This window comes from Mastigoproctus giganteus, chromosome 1 (genome assembly GCF_048544385.1).
Source record: "Mastigoproctus giganteus isolate SK-2022 chromosome 1, ASM4854438v1, whole genome shotgun sequence".
NCBI classification, from domain to species: Eukaryota; Metazoa; Arthropoda; class Arachnida; order Uropygi; family Thelyphonidae; genus Mastigoproctus; species Mastigoproctus giganteus.
Window position 1 is genome coordinate 212,833,282 of NC_143575.1, and position 18,569 is coordinate 212,851,850.

Below are 18,569 nucleotides of genomic sequence, written 5' to 3' on the forward strand. Positions count from 1 at the left end.
GTAGAAAACTTGCTTCTTGCCCTAATGCTAGCCGAGCATTCTGGTCTCTTGCCAAAGCTATTGGCTGCAACCTTTGCCCATCTCTGTCAAAACCAGATGGTTTTGTTGTCACTTCCGCAGCCAAGGATAAAGCTGACATGCTAGCATCCCATTTTTCTTCTAACTCATGTATTAATGATTGGTGGATATGAATAGTGGGAGGTGTATTAAAATACCTCCCACCATTCCCAACATGCTCCATTCAATGCCTCCCGTGGTCTTCCATCAAAAGGATGTCAGAAGGATTTTAGACAAATATTGATGCTAAGAAAGCTTCAGGTCCTGATGGTATTTTCTCCGCTTGTTCTCAAAACCTGTGCTCCTGAACTTACTCTTGTTCTTTGCCACCTTTTTTTCACTTTCTTATCCCAAAGGTGTTTTTCCTTCTGCCTGGAAATTTGCTCATATCCAGCCAGTTCCTAAAAAGGGTAACAAATCCCTCCCATCCAATTATCATCCCACTGCAATTACTTCTACTCTTTCTAAAGTAATGGAGAAATCAATTAACTGCCAACTCAAACTACCTAGAAATCTTCCATCTGATCAACGATCGCCAGTATGGATTCTGTCAGTGTTGATCCACTAGTGATACTCTGGCTTATCTTATCCATAAATGGATAAGATAAGCCAGAGTATCACCAGTAAATTCAATGGAAAAGTTCGGTGAAACAAAAGCAGTTGCTCTTGACATCTCGAAGGCTTTCGATCGTGTTTGGCATAAAGGTCTTCTAAACAAGCTTCCATCTTATGGTTTGCCAACTGTTTTTTGTAATTGGTTATCCAGTTTTCCCTCTGACCGCTCACTGGGGGTGATGGTAGATGGCTCTATGTCTTCTAACTCCTCCACTAATGCTGGTGTCCCCCAAGGTTCAGTTCTTTCCCCCACTCTTTTCCTCTTGTATATTAATGACCTTCTTCCATTGACTGGAAATCCTATCCATAGTTTTGCCAATGATAGCACATGGCATTCCACTTTCCATTTTGAGAAACCTTGCCCTGCTCAATCAGTTTCAACTTCTCAAATATCCACTACCAATTTCTTAAAGGCCGATCTCTAGATAATTTTCCAGCAGGGCAAAGGCAACTTAGTTGATTTCAATCCTTCTTAAACCCAGTCTTGTCTTTTATTTTGCAAAAAGGATTCTTCTGCTCCTATGCTTATCTTTGGTGACACTCCCGATTTCTAGGCAAGATGATATATCTCTTTTGGAGATTACCTTGACTTCTAATTTCTCTTGGCACAAGCACATTACAGATATTGCTTCCTCTACAGCTATAAAACTTGGTTTTCTCTTTCACTCTCACCGTTACTTTTCTTTCAAACAGCTGTTCACTCTGTACAAATTGCAAATCCGCCCTACCATGGAATATTGTTCCCACATCTGGGGCGGTGCCCCCAAAATCTCTCTCAGGCTTCTAAATTCCATTCAGAAGAGGGCAGTTAGGTTAATTAATGACTCCTCTCTAACAGAGTCTCTCCACCCGCTGTCTCATAGACGTACTGTTTCTGCTTCATGACTTTTCTACAGATAACTTCCATGGGCACTGTTCTTCTGAATTGGCTTCTATAATTCCTGCTCTCTCTTTCAAAATAGTCCGAACACGTGCTGCCATCAGCCAAAATCCATTACTGTCCAACTTCAAACTCACAGAACCAACTTTTCACCTTCCTCGTTTATTCATTCAACTGCTGTCACCACCAAATACGGAGGATGCGGAAAGGTCAGGGAATGACCACTGCATATTCATGGAGCAATATGGCCTTAGTTGCTAATGCTCCTAAAAACCAAATAACAAATCATAGTGAGTACTCAGCAAAGTTGTACACAGTATGCTGAATTCATCTAAGGCAGAAAATCTCATCCTCCCCTCATCCTTTTTCTAATAGCAGAGCTGAACTAACATTCTGGAGCCACTCTACATAAGATATACTCTCCATCCTCCATGACAGCTTAGTCAGAATGATATACAGTACAGCCAGCAGATTATTATTTTAATTTGGGTTCAAAACATTGTAACCATTCTCTTTTTCATCTAAATAGCAACAAGAATGAGGTTTCTCCTCCTCACCTAGTGTTTCTTCAAAATGGTATAAACTGTGTCATGGTATGCCAGCAACACTTTCAATCTCATCACAATTCAGCCCGAAAGAGTTCTTGAATTTTTTAAAAATAATTCTATCCATAGCTACACCTTCCAGGATCGAGATTTGTCTTCAAAAGTGAATTAACTCCTTAGAAAAATAAGTTTCCAGTGAGAAATCAGAGTTCTATCAAGAGCAATATTTAAGCAAACCTAACTTTCTTCAACGATTGGTAGTTTCACATGCAGAATTGAATGTTTTAATTTTCATAAATTGAAATGTTCTCTGCTCTTTAGTGAATTTTTTTTGTGGCCATTGGCACATATAAGGAACAAACAAAATGCTAAATAAACACATTAGTCTACTTATATTTTAGAAAGTATTGAGGGCTGTGCAGAATTTATTGACTGGCTCTCATAAGAATTAACAGAAATTATTTATCTGAAAATTCTTTACCAAGCAAAAGAGAATCAGAAGTAATCAAAAAATAAAACAAGCCTCCCCTTTTTTTTGCAATATAGAAGAGTGACTGTATGCTTGTTGAGACTAAATTATCTTGACTACAAGTTAAATGCATTCAGACAGTGCAGCAATACATAAAATGACATGCAAAACACTAATGGAATATTTCATTAATCTATGAAAACAGCTCACCGGAATGAGACAGAATTATGTGGTAAACAGCACTAACTAATTAACCTACAGACACATTTCAGTCCCCCTTTGCCAGTTACTTAGGAAACACTCAATGAATGCAGAGTGAATGCCATATTTGGATGGGCGGGGAGAATAAAATTAGGAATCTGTATGTAGAATTAAGAGAAATGGCATGTGTTTGCACTTTTTTTTGGATTAACTGTTATTGTAAAAATATTGCTGAGTTAATGGGGGACACAACCCCTCTACGAAGGGCCATTATAAACCCATTCAACTGATATTAAAATAGAGTCAAAGGATCATACACACACACACGAAACAAATATTTCTTTTTAACATTGCTACCCTATGATTTGTTTTGGTAACAAATTTTCTTCCAGCTGGCCCTAGTAGAAAAAATTGTTTTATGGGTAATTTACATTTGACTAGAGTTTAGTTTATTAATTAAGTCTGGTATTTAACATCAAATTTCACACTGACTCAATGTTTACTAACTGGCAAAGGAAACAAGTTATTTATCAAAAGGTTTGTAGAATATATCATTACAGTTTTTTATTTTATAAATTTCTGTGCCCTAGTCACCACAGCTCTGTGGGGAGGCACACTGCCCTGCTGGAAGAGTCCATTGCCTATGGGTGTATAATGGCCATGAAGGGATGCAGATGGTCTGCAAGAATGGACACGTAACCTGGACTGTACAGAGATGCATCTAGACGTACCAGAGGTCTCAACGTGTGCCAGTTGAACACACCACAGACCATTACCGACCGTACACCTGCCTGAACAGTTCCTTATTGATATGACGGATGCATAGCTTTGTGTAGTTTCTGTCAGATACACACCCTTCCATCTGCTTGAAATAACTGGAAACAGAACTCATCGGACGAGGATACCCACCTCCAATCATCCGAGGTCCAGTGCTGATGTTCTTTTGCCAAGCTGAGGCGTAGAGTCCTGTGTAGTGATGTTAGTAATGGGACTCAGGTGGGTCGGCGGCTCCCATAACCTGTCGTGGCAAATGATTGCCTGATGGTCTTGGTGGAGACATGTCTGGAACCTCCCTTGTTGAAATCAGCGGTGATTTGTGCCACTGTCACTCTCCGGCTGGTTGAGACAATGAGAGACAGATGGCGGTCACGTTCATCCACCACCTTTCTCTGCCCACAGCACTGTCCACAATGAAATGTTATTCCGGAAATGGCATATTCCTGATACTGTCAAACGAGGAGAGTGTAATTTCTGTACCACCTCTGCAATAGAGTGACCCATGTGGCGGGCACCCACTATCATCCCTCTTTCAAAGTCGGTTAACTCATGATATTTATCCATAGTGACATCAAATTGCAGGGGGAGGGCATTGTCAAGGCCACGTTATGTCAAGGATCTGGGTATATTCTTACCATGTGTACGCCATATCCAAAAATTTAATTACTTCATACAGCATGACCTCCCCCACATTTCTTACTATTGAATATACCATGAATTGTCAAACTAATAGAGTAAGCTTATCTGTGAAAAGATCTAAACCTCCCAAACACTTCCTAGTTCATTTCACAAATATACATGGTCTCAATTCTAATCTCAATGATGTCCATTTCCACTTGCAGTCTACCAAACCCCATGTACTTTTTCTGACAGAATCTCAGTTATCGGTTGATTCAACTACTGCTCATTTCAGTTGCCCAAATTATTCACTGTATGATCCCTTTCACCACAAAGGTGGTACTTGTGCATATGTCCGTTCCGATATTCCCTGTCAGAGACTTGGTAATTTGGAATCTCCTCTTTTTGATCTTCTCTGGCTTAAAATCTCTCTACCTCATTCTGTCAAATTCATCTGTTCTCTCTACCATTCTCCCAACTCCACTAATCACTTGGCGCTCTGACTTTCTCTCTTTGCAACTTGACTTTCTCCAGTCCAACTTTCCTAACAGTGAGGTAATTTTCCTTGGTGATTTTAATGTTTGCAACGCCAGCTGGCATCTGTTTTCTACTCACACAGATCCAGCTGGTCGAGATGCTGAGGCTTTTGCAATTACCAACGACCGTGCAGAGAGTGTTCATTTACCTACAAGAATACAGGACACTCCTAACCATACAGCCAACACGCTTGATCTTTTTCTCACAAACAACCCTTCTAAGTACATGGTTGAAGTGAGTGGTCCTTTAGGTACCTCAGATCACAACTTGGTGATTGTCTCTTCTCCAATGGAGCCTTTATCTCATGGCTATTCCCAACCTTGTATTGTTTGGCATTACAAGAATGCAAAATGGGATGACCTGTGAGATTTCTTTTCTTCTTTTCTTTGGTCGGATTACTGTTTCAAAACTTCTGATGTCAACGTTTGCTCAGATCGTGTTAGTGAAATTATTCCTGTAGGAATGGAATCCTTTATTCCACACTCCACTTTAAAATCTCGTCCTTTATCTAAATCTTGGTTTTCCAATAAATGTGCTAAGTCTGTTCACAAGAGAAGAACGTTGCATATCGTAATTGGCTTGTTTCCAATTCTTCAGTTTCATTTTCTGCCTATGGCAAAGCTTGCAACAATTGTAAAGCAGTTATTAATCAGTCCAAACTAAATTTTGAACAGGCTAAGGGTAGAAAACTTGCTTCTTGCCCTAATGCTAGCCGAGCATTCTGGTCTCTTGCCAAAGCTATTGGCTGCAACTTTTGCCCATCTCTGTCAAAACCAGATGGTTTTGTTGTCACTTCAGCAGCCAAGGATAAAGCTGACATGCTAGCATCCCATTTTTCTTCTAACTCATGTATTAATGATTGGTGGATATGAATAGTGGGAGGTGTATTAAAATACCTCCCACCATTCCCAACATGCTCCATTCAATGCCTCCTGTGGTCTTCCATCAAAAGGATGTCAGAAGGATTTTGGACAAATATTGATGCTAAGAAAGCTTCAGGTCCTGATGGTATTTTCTCCGCTTGTTCTCAAAACCTGTGCTCCTGAACTTACTCTTGTTCTTTGCCACCTTTTTTTCACTTTCTTATTCCAAAGGTGTTTTTCCTTCTGCCTGGAAATTTGCTCATATCCAGCCAGTTCCTAAAAAGGGTAACAAATCCTTCCCATCCAATTATCATCCCACTGCAATTACTTCTACTCTTTCTAAAGTAATGGAGAAATCAATTAACTGCCAACTCAAACTACCTAGAAATCTTCCGTCTGATCAACGATCGCCAGTATGGATTCTGTCAGTGTTGATCCACTAGTGATACTCTGGCTTATCTTATCCATAAATGGATAAGATAAGCCAGAGTATCACCAGTAAATTCAATGGAAAAGTTCGGTGAAACAAAAGCAGTTGCTCTTGACATCTCGAAGGCTTTCGATCGTGTTTGGCATAAAGGTCTTCTAAACAAGCTTCCATCTTATGGTTTGCCAACTGTTTTTTGTAATTGGTTATTCAGTTTTCTCTCTGACCGCTCACTGGGGGTGATGGTAGATGGCTCTATGTCTTCTAACTCCTCCACTAATGCTGGTGTCCCCCAAGGTTCAGTTCTTTCCCCTACTCTTTTCCTCTTGTATATTAATGACCTTCTTCCATTGACTGGAAATCCTATCCATAGTTTTGCCAATGATAGCACATGGCATTCCACTTTCCATTTTGAGAAACCTTGCCCTGCTCAATCAGTTTCAACTTCTCAAATATCCGCTACCAATTCCTTAAAGGTCGATCTCTAGATAATTTTCCAGCAGGGCAAAGGCAACTTAGTTGATTTCAATCCTTCTTAAACTCAGTCTTGTCTTTTATTTTGCAAAAAGGATTCTTCTGCTCCTATGCTTATCTTTGGTGACACTCCCGATTTCTAGGCAAGATGATATATCTCTTTTGGAGATTACCTTGACTTCTAATTTCTCTTGGCACAAGCACATTACAGATATTGCTTCCTCTACAGCTATAAAACTTGGTTTTCTCTTTCACTCTCACCATTACTTTTCTTTCAAATAGCTGTTCACTCTGTACAAATTGCAAATCCGCCCTACCATGGAATATTGTTCCCACATCTGGGGCGGTGCCCCCAAAATCTCTCTCAGGCTTCTAAATTCCATTCAGAAGAGGGCAGTTAGGTTAATTAATGACTCCTCTCTAACAGAGTCTCTCCACTCGCTGTCTCATAGACGTACTGTTTCTGCTTCATGACTTTTCTACAGATAACTTCCATGGGCACTGTTCTTCTGAATTGGCTTCTATAATTCCTGCTCTCTCTTTCAAAATAGTCCGAACACGTGCCACCATCAGCCAAAATCCATTACTGTCCAACTTCAAACTCACAGAACCAACTTTTCATCTTCCTCGTTTATTCATTCAACTGCTGTTTTCTGGAACAACCTTCCTACATACATATTTCCTGAAAATTACAGTCTACAGTAGTTGAAGTCTAATGTCAACAAATATCTTCTTTTGTCTTCTCAACCTCCAACCCAAGCACGGTACTAAGTACTATAGGTTCTAATACCTCTCGTGTTTGGGGTTTTCATTAAGAAAAAAATTACCATCTACATGAATACAGTGGACCTATATACCTGCCAAGCAGTGGGTTCGTCCACTAGTGAGAGGGGTGACAGTGTCGCATTGCCCAGGAACTAGGTATCCCATGAATTCTGTCCTTTCAGTGTAATGCTCTTCATACATAAATTTTTATTTTCATCAAACCTAGTAATTAATGAAAATCATTCACTTGGAAACATAAAGCTGTAAATTCTTCTTATACTATTACATGCAGACTAGCTAAAAAGTACAGTAAAGACTTTTCAATACTCACCAGATGTGAGCCCCTGGGGCTCACATCTGGTGAGTATTGGCTTGGCAAACCCAGGGTCCTGAGCTGGACGTCGTCATCATTCTTTTCTCTCTCTCTCTCTCTCTCTCTCTCAGGGTAACTTGGGAATTTTTTTTGCTGGTGACCATAAGCCTCAGGCTTCATTGTACCATATGGCTAATAATAATAAAGAAATATCACTCTCCTAACATAATAATCAGGCACGTATGAGATACACCCCAAAAGTTCCAGGACTCCTTTTTTTATTTTAAATCAGTAGTTATTCATGTAATTTCTTTTGGGTATACAGGAAGCAGACTCATTTCCCTACCTCCATGCACATTAATTTCTGTAACACATGCACACTTCTTTTAACATCATCACCCTTGTTTTGATCATTATCAGGTTGCTATTGCATGGAGCGACAAGCAATGAATGAACATTAAAACTGAGCAAAAGTGTTAGAGATACAAACATGTTGCAAGAAGCTTACAATGATCAAGTGGTATGGTCTTTTTTCTGACAGAAGAGGGAGTGATAGATGATCCCAGGTTGAGATGCCCTTTGAATGTATCCTGTTGATGTTTGTATGGAAACTTCAACAGAGACCAAGTAATGTGATCACCAAGTATAGATACTAGCAGATGAGTTGAACATAAGCACAAGCAGTTTTGCTGAATTATGACTGAGAATTTGAGAACGTTATGCACAGTCCCTGTTCAACAGGGACTGTGCATAAAGAGTTTGTCCTTGCAGGTGTAACTCTTAAGATCATTACAAGAGTATTTCACAGCATGTACTTACTCATGAATATTTGTTACCATCATCATCAGCTTCATATGTGGGAATTTGGAAATGGTCATGTACATGCACCCACACAGAGCACTGTCTCTATCCATCAGTTTTTGGACAAAATATAAGTCACTCTCTCTTACCATTCACCAGATTTTTCACTACCAGACTTCCTTCTGTTTCCACATCTTAAAAGAGCAATGAAAGTCCATTGCTATAAGGACATTCCACACATTCAAGCAGCTGTGACAGAGTGAATGAACCATATTCTTGAAAGTGATTTATAAAAGTTGCTTCAACAACTTAAAATGGTATTGGTAATGCTGAATTTATCAGAGGGAGATTACTTTTAAGGATAAAACTGCTTGTAGTTTGTACCATTCTTTTTAAAAGATCAGTCCTGGAACTTTTGAGACAAAGGTTATATATCTAGCAAGAAGCTTTAGCAGTGGAAAATGATGCAAAAAAGCAAACTTATACAGCATCAGCCAAAAAAAAAAAAAAAAAAAACACAACCGACCTCCCATTTCTCCTATTTAATCCTTCCAATAGTTTTTCTAGTAGTTCTTCCTTGAATTTATTTAAACTATCAACTTCCACAACAACAGATGAGAGTTTGTTCCAACAATCAACGACCTAAAGGCAAACTTCACACATCTATTCTGCAACTGTCTTTCCTCAATTTGAGAATTAGTGCCTCCTCATGTGTGTGTGGTCTGGGCAAGAGGAAGCATCCCATCAGCATTGAGCTTGCTCAATCCATTAAAAAAGAATGGATTGAGCAAGCTCAATTTAAAATCATGTTAATCTAAGATTTAATAGCTGATTTAAGCATGAGCAATTTCTAAATGATTATTATACGTTACAAAGACTACATACCAAAAGTGGCAGTCATGTGACATAATACTTGATCCTTTTTCTGATCATAGCGAGGTGATGGATTTTCTAAAGGAGCTGAAAATTTGCACATCTTTGGAGCATAAATAGGTAACCATTCTGGTTCTACAGCTGTAATAACTAAAGAATGAAAATAATATGTGAGAATAATATAATTTTTGAATGGTATACTGGATATCATTAGATGGATCCAAATACTTGAAACAAAAAAGCATTTCAGCTGAGTAAATGTGAGAATCTAATCTTAGAAGAATCTATACTTCATTTGTTCTGTGCATTTATTCATCTCATTTCTTCAGTGATTGCTATCTTGCCATTCCATGATCATAAAAATGCCTTAAAAGATCAAACAAAAAAATGTTAAAATTTTTTTTGTTTGATCTTTTATAGAACTTTGATGTTTCAAATATCTTTTGAGAGACCATAATTGGAGTACTTCTTTAGTTAAGACTGGCTTGGGATGAATAAAGACAGAACCCTTGGCAATTAAATACTGAGGAAGATTTTCTGTAAATTTAGTCTTTTGGTGTATTTTGTGAGTGCAACAGCAAGATAACAATCACTGAAGAAGCAGATCTCTGAAATGTACAATTACACATATTAATAATAAACAGATTTTCAGATTTACACATGTGAATTGCTTTTTGTTTCAAGTACTTGATTATGTGAAAAATGTGCAATTTTTTTTTTTTTAATTTTTAAGGAAAATTTTCTCAAGCAAATTTCTCTATATAAATCCTTTTCCCATACCTCTCATGTACAGCTTGGATGTCTCAAATATTTCTTGATAGACCACAAATTGGGGCACCTCTTTACTCAAGATAGACCTGGGATGGATAAAGACAGGATCTTCGACATCCAAACACTAGAAAAAAAAAAAATAATAATAATAACAAGAACACATAATATGATATAATTCTTCAGTCTGAAAGTCAACATGGCACCACTTTGTTACAAAAAAATATATTTTTAATGATTATCTTATATTTTAGTCTGTATCACATTTCAGTTAATAGCTTTTGCCTACTCTTAGAGTGAGTTTCTAAAGAGAGAAAATTATCCCTGCCTTACAAATAACAAGTTGCTATCATATCAAGTATATATGTTGAGTGTACTCTAAAGATTAATTATGTAATGAATTAATACTACATAAAATCTGAATGATTCATGTTGTATAGAAGTGTTTCATTACATAATTAATCTATGAACAATCATCACATATGTCATTCCAAAATTACATTGAACATATTCTGTAATAACTGAGCAATAACTTGACCTAAAGTTTATCTCTATTGTTTTCATATAATTTTATAAAAATTAATGATACTACAAAACTGTCAAAAGTTTTTTTGCCAAAAAAATATATAAAGCAATTTTTTATTATTTTTATATTTTTTATATTACTTTTTCATAAGCAAAAGTAATTTTCTTATGAAATATTTGCAGATTATACACAGATTGTTAGAGAATTAATATAAGGAATAAAGGCAGTCTTTCATATAGTTAAACAGCATTTTATTATCTCCAGCTCATTTACCAGATCATATTAGGTAATAATAAATTTAAATAAAAAAAAAAAAAAAAAAAATGGAGAATGGTTTGTCTTGTTTACTCAGTTAAAATACACTAAGACACTTAACAAATTAATAATTAATTGAATATATTAACTCTTTATATGGATTTAGGATATGTTATTTGTTAGTGATATCATTTTTTTGCTTGCTTGTTGGGTTATTACTCTGGACTGATGATTGAAGAGGAGGAAAGCAAATGCAAGGCAAAATTACCTTACTACCATTTTCACCAATAGACAGGCACCCAGCAAATGCAAATTAGTCAGCATCCTGAAAGAACACAGAACATCTGTTGCTATGTTTGTAAATAGAAAAATATTGATTGTGATCTTCTAAGCAGCAACTATTATTTACACTGCTTAGAAGATCACAATCAATATTTTTCTATTTACAAACATAACAACAGAATACTTGAAATGTTTCTCATCACTTCAGCAGTAATTCAGAATGATGGCACTGGTAACAATTCCATTTTTGAAACTACTAACTTTCACTGCTTTGTTTCCTACATACATTTTTTGATTTCATGCCTGCAAATGACCAAAATTCATAAATTATTAAAAAAAATTTCACTATGATTTGTTTTCCACTGTACACTGTCACCTAACAGAATAGACTATCAAATCATTGGAATATTGAAAATATATTGAATTTTTTCTAAAACTAAATATCAACTTCAGTTTTGGAATCATTAGTAACATTAAAAAAGCACATTAACATAAAATTATATCAGAGCCAGTAATGATTTTTTATACATCTACATATTACATAGCATATATGATAGTAATATAGTAAATATATTCACAAGCTACGATTAGCCATATGGTGCAAGGAAGCCTGAGGCTTTTGCTGCACCAGGCAAAAAAAAAAAAAAAAAAAAAATCTGAGTTACCCTGAGAGAGAGAGAGAGAGAGAGAGAGAGAGAGAGAGAGAGAGAGAGAGAGAAGGAAAGAGAAGAATGATGATATCCAGCTCAGGATCCTGGGTGTGCCAAGCCCATACTCACCAGATGTGAGCCCCTGGGGGGGGGGGGGAGGAGTATTTCAACTCATTTAAAAATTTAATGATAATTATAGTATTAACCTAATATAAACATGTATGTATACATAACATACATTTCTATTCATTTATACCTGATAAGCATGTTTAAACTTCTTTTTATTTTCTGGTTTTATTTCATCTTCAGGAATCCTCCTGAAAAAAAAAATAAGATAAATAATTACAAAGTAAGGGGGGAAAGAATTAGACTGCAAAGTCGGAAAAGTCTCATACATAAACAATTTAACATTATGGTTCCAACTACGACACAGCAAACAGCCTCATATACAGCAAACTATCCACCAATTTTTGATACAAAGATTTTGGATACTTGATGCATGTATACCAGAATCTTTTTAATGTAGATTGTTAAGTCAGCCTCTATGGTCAATTAATATATACTTCTCTAATTCATTCCACAGATGCTCAACGGAGTTAATATCAAAGCTCTGAGCCAACCATTCCAGTGATAGCATATTATCTTCAAACCAGGTCAACAAGAATTGCACTTTACAGCAAGCAGCATTATTCGGCTGAAACATGTGTGGTCCTTTATCATAAAATTCCATCAACACAGGAAGCACAGCATCTTCTAAAACAGAGACAGGCAGCCTATGACCTATGAGCCCACTCATGTGCGGTTGTCATTTTTTGTGCGGTAGAGCATCAGTGACTAAGGCCATATTGCTCCATGTATACTGTTTGTAAATTGCATGTTCTGTTTTCTGAATGAAAAACCAGAGTTTCCAGGAGGAAAAAAAACCATGCTACCCTCATCTGAGACTGACTAACTCAGCCACATTGTGAAAAAGTCCCATAAAAATTCCTCATGCCATCAAGAGGACTCGAACCCATGTCTTTTCCACCTGGTGTAGAGAAGATACCGATTCTACCAACTGTGTTACCCATGACAACTCATGGCATTCGACAGGTTAATGTTTCTTTTGTTTTTCTGTCATTTCTCTGAATTTTTGGAGTGAGACCATATCATCCCACTACAATTCCTATAATTCAATACCATGTAGAAAAGACCTGGATGAGAAATTTTTATGGGCTCCCCCCACAAGGGATAGCTAGTCAGGCTCAGGAAAATGTTGCTTTGTTTCCCCTCCCAACAACTTTTTCTATTTTTCATCCAGAAAAACCAAAAACATAGAATACACATAATTCACAGATATTATATATAGCTACTTTATGGTTTTAGCTATCTTGGTGCTAATTTTAAACAACAACATATCTTCCCATATAATCTTAACTCAACGGTGGTCTCTGGGAGTATTTATAAACATGAGCAACCATTTTATGAAATGAAATATATAAAATCAAAACCCAAACAGAGACTGACAGACCATAACTTACAAAACAAAAAAGTATTTTGCCAAACACTGACACTTGTAATAAAATATCCAAGTCTAAAAATCACTTAATATGACATATTATTTTTTGATTTCTTGTGTTATTATTTACATAATTACATAATGAAATTTATGCTTTTTGTAAATATATATAGTAAATTCCCATTATAGCATTTTCTAAGGGACCAGTCCTAAGGAGCACTATACATATGGATGCCCTCTTTTTGGGGACTATTTTTTCATATTTCATGAATGTAGAGAGCATTCATTTTTTCAGTGTTTATGAAGCAATGATTTAAGTGTGTAGGTTTTTGATACTGAAAAACTTACACAGTTAATGTACCACACTTGCTATTTTAGCACCTTCAACCTTTTTTGCATGCTACTAACAGAAATGAAAAAAGAAAAAAAAAATTAATTTTTAAAAATTTAGTTTATTAAATGAAACTAAATATATTTTGAGTATTATAAACATGATAAAGCTATAACAACAAAACAATAATAATGTTGTTATTAATGAAATTTATTGATGCTATGTTGAACACACACACTGATTACTGTGCCAACATGGAAAGAAAGTGAACAATGTTTAATTTTAAAAAGCCGAGGAAAGTGCAAATTCACAGATAAATGGGAAGACACTGAATTGTAAAGAGCAGCTTTTCTACCTTCAAAGTTTCAGGTTATATATGAAATAAACAAACTGCATCATACACAATTTCTAGAATTTAGTCTCTGTCATCCCCTTTTCCAAAACCCAAGAGGTTATATCCAAATTTATTCCTTCTTGGAACCTTAAAGGAAAAAAAAAAAAAAGCGATATAAGTGGTACAACATTTTAAATAGGAGTGCTATTGATTAAAAAATGCATGGCACTTCATATGATTGACTATGGAACCAGAAAGGAGCTTTAAAAGCAGAAGTGTTATAATGGGAGTTTACTGTATGTAGCATCAGCCATACAAATTGCATTAATTATATAATTTTTTTGATAAACAAGCATTAATTTAGAATAATTGTCCCTATAGACTGCATTTTCTTATAAATTGACAAAAAATGGCTACATACTTTATTATACTGATAAGAGAAATTAAAAATCAACTATTTATTGCTTGCTTTTTAAATTAATTATTTATGTTGACTTATGATTATGGAGGCTGAGATTTTTTAAAATTCTGTATTAGAGTACTAATTCACTTCAGTCTTGCTTCAGATTTTGGCATTTCCAGGCTCACCTTTCATTTTAAGAATTGTTTACCATCCACAGAGACCCACTTAACTGTTTGGAAAGTCAATAAGTTGATTGTTTACTGTTAAAACTTAACTGGTTAGAAATGGTAACATCATCATCATCATCACTATTCCCAAATAATGAAGGACAGCCACAAGTTACTTTTGTTCTCAATAGAAAAGATTCCTGTACTACTGGCTTTTACTACAAAAATCAAAAAATGTCAGGGGGAGCATTCAATCAAACTGGTCCTCAGAGATATCAGAAAAAGCCAACCTTTGGGCACAGTGAGCTGTATCAAAATTCAAATTACAGGTGCCAAAGAGCTCATGGAGACCAATACAATTTGCTACATTGTGTATAAAGAATTTTTGAGCAATATATTCACAAAGTAAGAAATAGGTTAATATATTATACATTTTAAAATTTTCTAGTTATCTTTAATTATTATATTCAATTGAACTTTAATAAATACAAAATTCACTGTAAATCATTCACCAAGATTTAAGATACATTTATTACATTAAGAAAAGTTCATCAGTGGTGTGAATGCAGTTTAATTATTCATCCAGAATATGCCGACTGCCTGACTGCATCCTATGTGTAAAAATATGAAGGTAAGAATTGGTGAATGAGAAGGCCATAAACCTTGTGAAATAAAGTGGTTATCCCTCAATAATTCACCAATGTCTAGCAGTATCCACATCTATCAGTCCTGTTAGAACTAGCAATAACATCCACCCCAAGCATACAGATGTACTGGTACACCTCAATAGTCTCCATCTCATTAAAGAAAATTGACCATACAAAACTCCTACATGACATGTCATGCTGTGCATCAAATTTCATTTTGACACTAACAAGAGGAATATACTTTCATACACGCAAGTATGAAAGTCTTTCTAACATTGCACAAGGATTTTCTATGCACCATATTCAATTATTCTAGCTGTTGACATAACCAACCAAATGAAACCAGGCTCCATCTCAGAAAAAGATATCCTGAGATGAATGACTGATTTTGATACACATGTATCTTCAACTTTTTTGTTGCTTGATATGCACTCCCATATGACAACTTGTCCTCTATGATAGTTTAATGGCTTCATCACCTGTCACTCGTTTGGATAGATCTGGGTTCGAATCACACTGATGACTGGAGGAATTTATAAAGGTCTCTTCAACTGGAGCTGTAATTAGCCAACCTCAAGGATAGTATTCCCCCCACGGTGAGTTATTCCAGGTTTTTCAGCCCACACAACATGCAAATTAGCCCATGAACACACACACACTCCTATAGATAATACACACGGGCAATATGGTCTAAGTTGCTGATGCATATAAAACTCTACAACAACATTAATAATAACTGACAACTGACACCATCATAACTTCAAGTAGAGATTTTCTAAATCTCAAAAACACTTCAATTTCCTTTAATTTTTCTATTGTTAAAACCACTGACTTACAGTTATGTTTATAGTTATTCACACCACCTGCTTGGTGAAAATGATGCGGAATGCAATGAGTGGCTGTCCTTATTATTGTCTTATTTAGGCCCATTCCAGCATTCATAAATTGCTAAATACCATTAATGATTATATTCATTGTTGAAATGATTAACTGTAAACACCTCTGACCTAGTGGTCATGATAAAGTATAAACAGAATATTTTTTGTTATATGTAAATTCTTGTCATGGTGTGTAATAAGGTACTCAACGTTACATGTACAATAAAGACTGCTTATTTATTTTTTTTTATTTGGAACATGCTTGTTTGAATATTTATTACTAAATGTCTTTTGACACTGAAAAAATGACACAAATGAAAAAAATGTTCCAAAATAAACATGTTATTTAAGGGGGAAAGCCATGTTACACACTACAACAATAAATGCTGTACTATTCAAAGACCACCTGTCTTCTTCTACCTACTTAAAAATATCCCACTCCATATCCAATGACATCATGTGTTCTGCTGGCATGGTAATTTAACACACATTGTTGACTACTGGGTTACACAATAAATGGATAAAACTATGTATATCCACCAATCAAATCTTACATCTCCAAACTGCCTTTTCTCCCATCATTGTGGCAATTATGATAGCCAGAATAGCATAAAAATACAACATTCCACTTTCCAAGGCTCTACAAATGCCCAAAAACATTTTGAATTTTTATATAAAATTTATCAATATATTTTCTCTTGGTTGTTAAAGAAATATGATTTACACAGAAGAATAAATAAAAGATCTTAATCATATTGCATATACAATAGTCATTAGAAAAGATAAAATTTTGTGATAATTTTTGTTTATCACTTTAATCCTCTCGTCAAATCCAATTATTCTGTTTGAATTTGAGGACTTACAAAATAAATTCTGATATGTGTGATCTTTAAGTTATTCAGCGACAGCACATTACATCATTTTTACTGGATAAATGGTGACTAGTAAGTGCTGAAACCAACTGGCAGTGAACCAGATTCTTCCAAATGAACTGTAAAATACAGCTAAAGCAAGTGGGAAAAAAAAAAAAACCCATTAAAGGTCGGTTAAGCTTTGTATTATTTATATAAAAAAATTTCAAAATATAAAATTGATAATATATAAAATATATGTCTAATATTTATATTTATTATAGGCTTAAAAGCCTATAACAAAATCTTTAGTCATGTGATTAGCAATACTTGCGGATTATAGATTAATTAATAAGATAGTTGAACACAGGAACCAAATGGCCACAAGTATATATACAAGTGGGCATAAAATAAAAAAAAAAAAAAGGTTATGTACTTACAACATATATAAATTATTTTAATAACACTGGAGAGTGTCATCCATATTTGTCTACAGAAGCGTAAATTAACAGGCTGATGTACATGTGTGGGCTGCAAAAACCCGAAATAATTGGGAGGGGGGGGTGCTACTTCCTTCACCAGAGACTAACTACAGTCTTGATTGAAGAGGATTTTATACCTTCAGTTGTTGATGGGAACCAAATTCTAACCTCTCCAAACAAGTGGCAGACAATGAGGTATCATGCAAACTAAGCTGCCACAGAAGACTAAACATTGACATACCAATATATATTTAATATTTCCATCCACATACAGTAAGCACCTCTTAAAATTTTCATTGGCTATTAGAATCAGCTGGTTAACAGAATCAAGTTTCAGAGAATGGATTCAAATCATCAAAATATACTATATTATCATTGATTATAAGAATGCATATGCTACTGTATTTTTAATGTTTGATTAATAGAGCCACCATTTAATAGAATCAATATTAGCACACATGATCACAAAAACTAGTGCCCTACTGTATGCTAAAATGACAATTTAAAAATTAACTGTGGGAATTTGAGTTTCAAAACCAAACTTACCTAGCTATGTGGTCAACCATTCCTGATAATACTAACTGCCTAAGCAATTTAGCATGCATATCTGTAGGGGGATTCATTTTTGGATCAACACAAAGATTAGCCTCTGGTGAGATCAGGTTAACTTTAAGTATAAAAAAATGTGTAAATATTTGCTGGAAAAACATATAAAACTTGAATAAGAAAGATTACATGTGATCCAAATGAAACAAAATAACAAGGTATGTTCTTATTCACAAGAAAATAATTTGTAGAGAAATTTCTTTTTAATGTAAAATAGCAAATGGCATGTTTATCTGTTCACAGGTAACAATGTGACTAAACAGATTTTAATGAAATTTTATGACGCTTTTAGATACCTTTGTTGAGCCATTCTAAATTCATCTGAAATCAAACAAAGGCAAAATTTAGGTGACTGATCAGTTTCAAATAAAAAAAAAAAAAAAACTCTTAAGTATTTCTACATTTGGTACTCAATAAACCGTTTAAAACCACAAAACAAAAGTACAGTGCCTTAAATTTTTTTTTCACTTTTTTTTTTTTTTTTTCCTTATTTGAGAAAGACATCATTCATCTTTCTTAGCTCTTACAGAGCTAAACAGTACAATATTAAACTAACCCATTCCTTACCCTGCTTGTGGGTGGGTGGGTTCGCAGAAAATATAAAATGCAACCCTTCAACATAAAAGATTGAGCACCAGTAGTCTAAATAACTCTAGTGTGGTGTGGTATGGAACAC

General features: G+C 35.2%; 1 protein-coding gene across 1 annotated transcript in view; it reads right to left on the reverse strand.

Moving 5' to 3' along the window:
• The window catches only part of kz (putative ATP-dependent RNA helicase kurz), a 215,910-nt gene that overhangs the window by 18,821 nt on the left and 178,520 nt on the right, over nucleotides 1-18,569 (reverse strand). The window contains exons 20-23 of the mRNA XM_090368664.1: nucleotides 17,834-17,954; nucleotides 11,953-12,013; nucleotides 9,996-10,110; nucleotides 9,228-9,365 (exon numbers count right to left, since the gene is read on the reverse strand). Coding sequence (XP_090224790.1) covers nucleotides 9,228-9,365; nucleotides 9,996-10,110; nucleotides 11,953-12,013; nucleotides 17,834-17,954 — 435 coding nt within the window. The remainder of the gene's footprint in view (nucleotides 1-9,227; nucleotides 9,366-9,995; nucleotides 10,111-11,952; nucleotides 12,014-17,833; nucleotides 17,955-18,569) is intronic.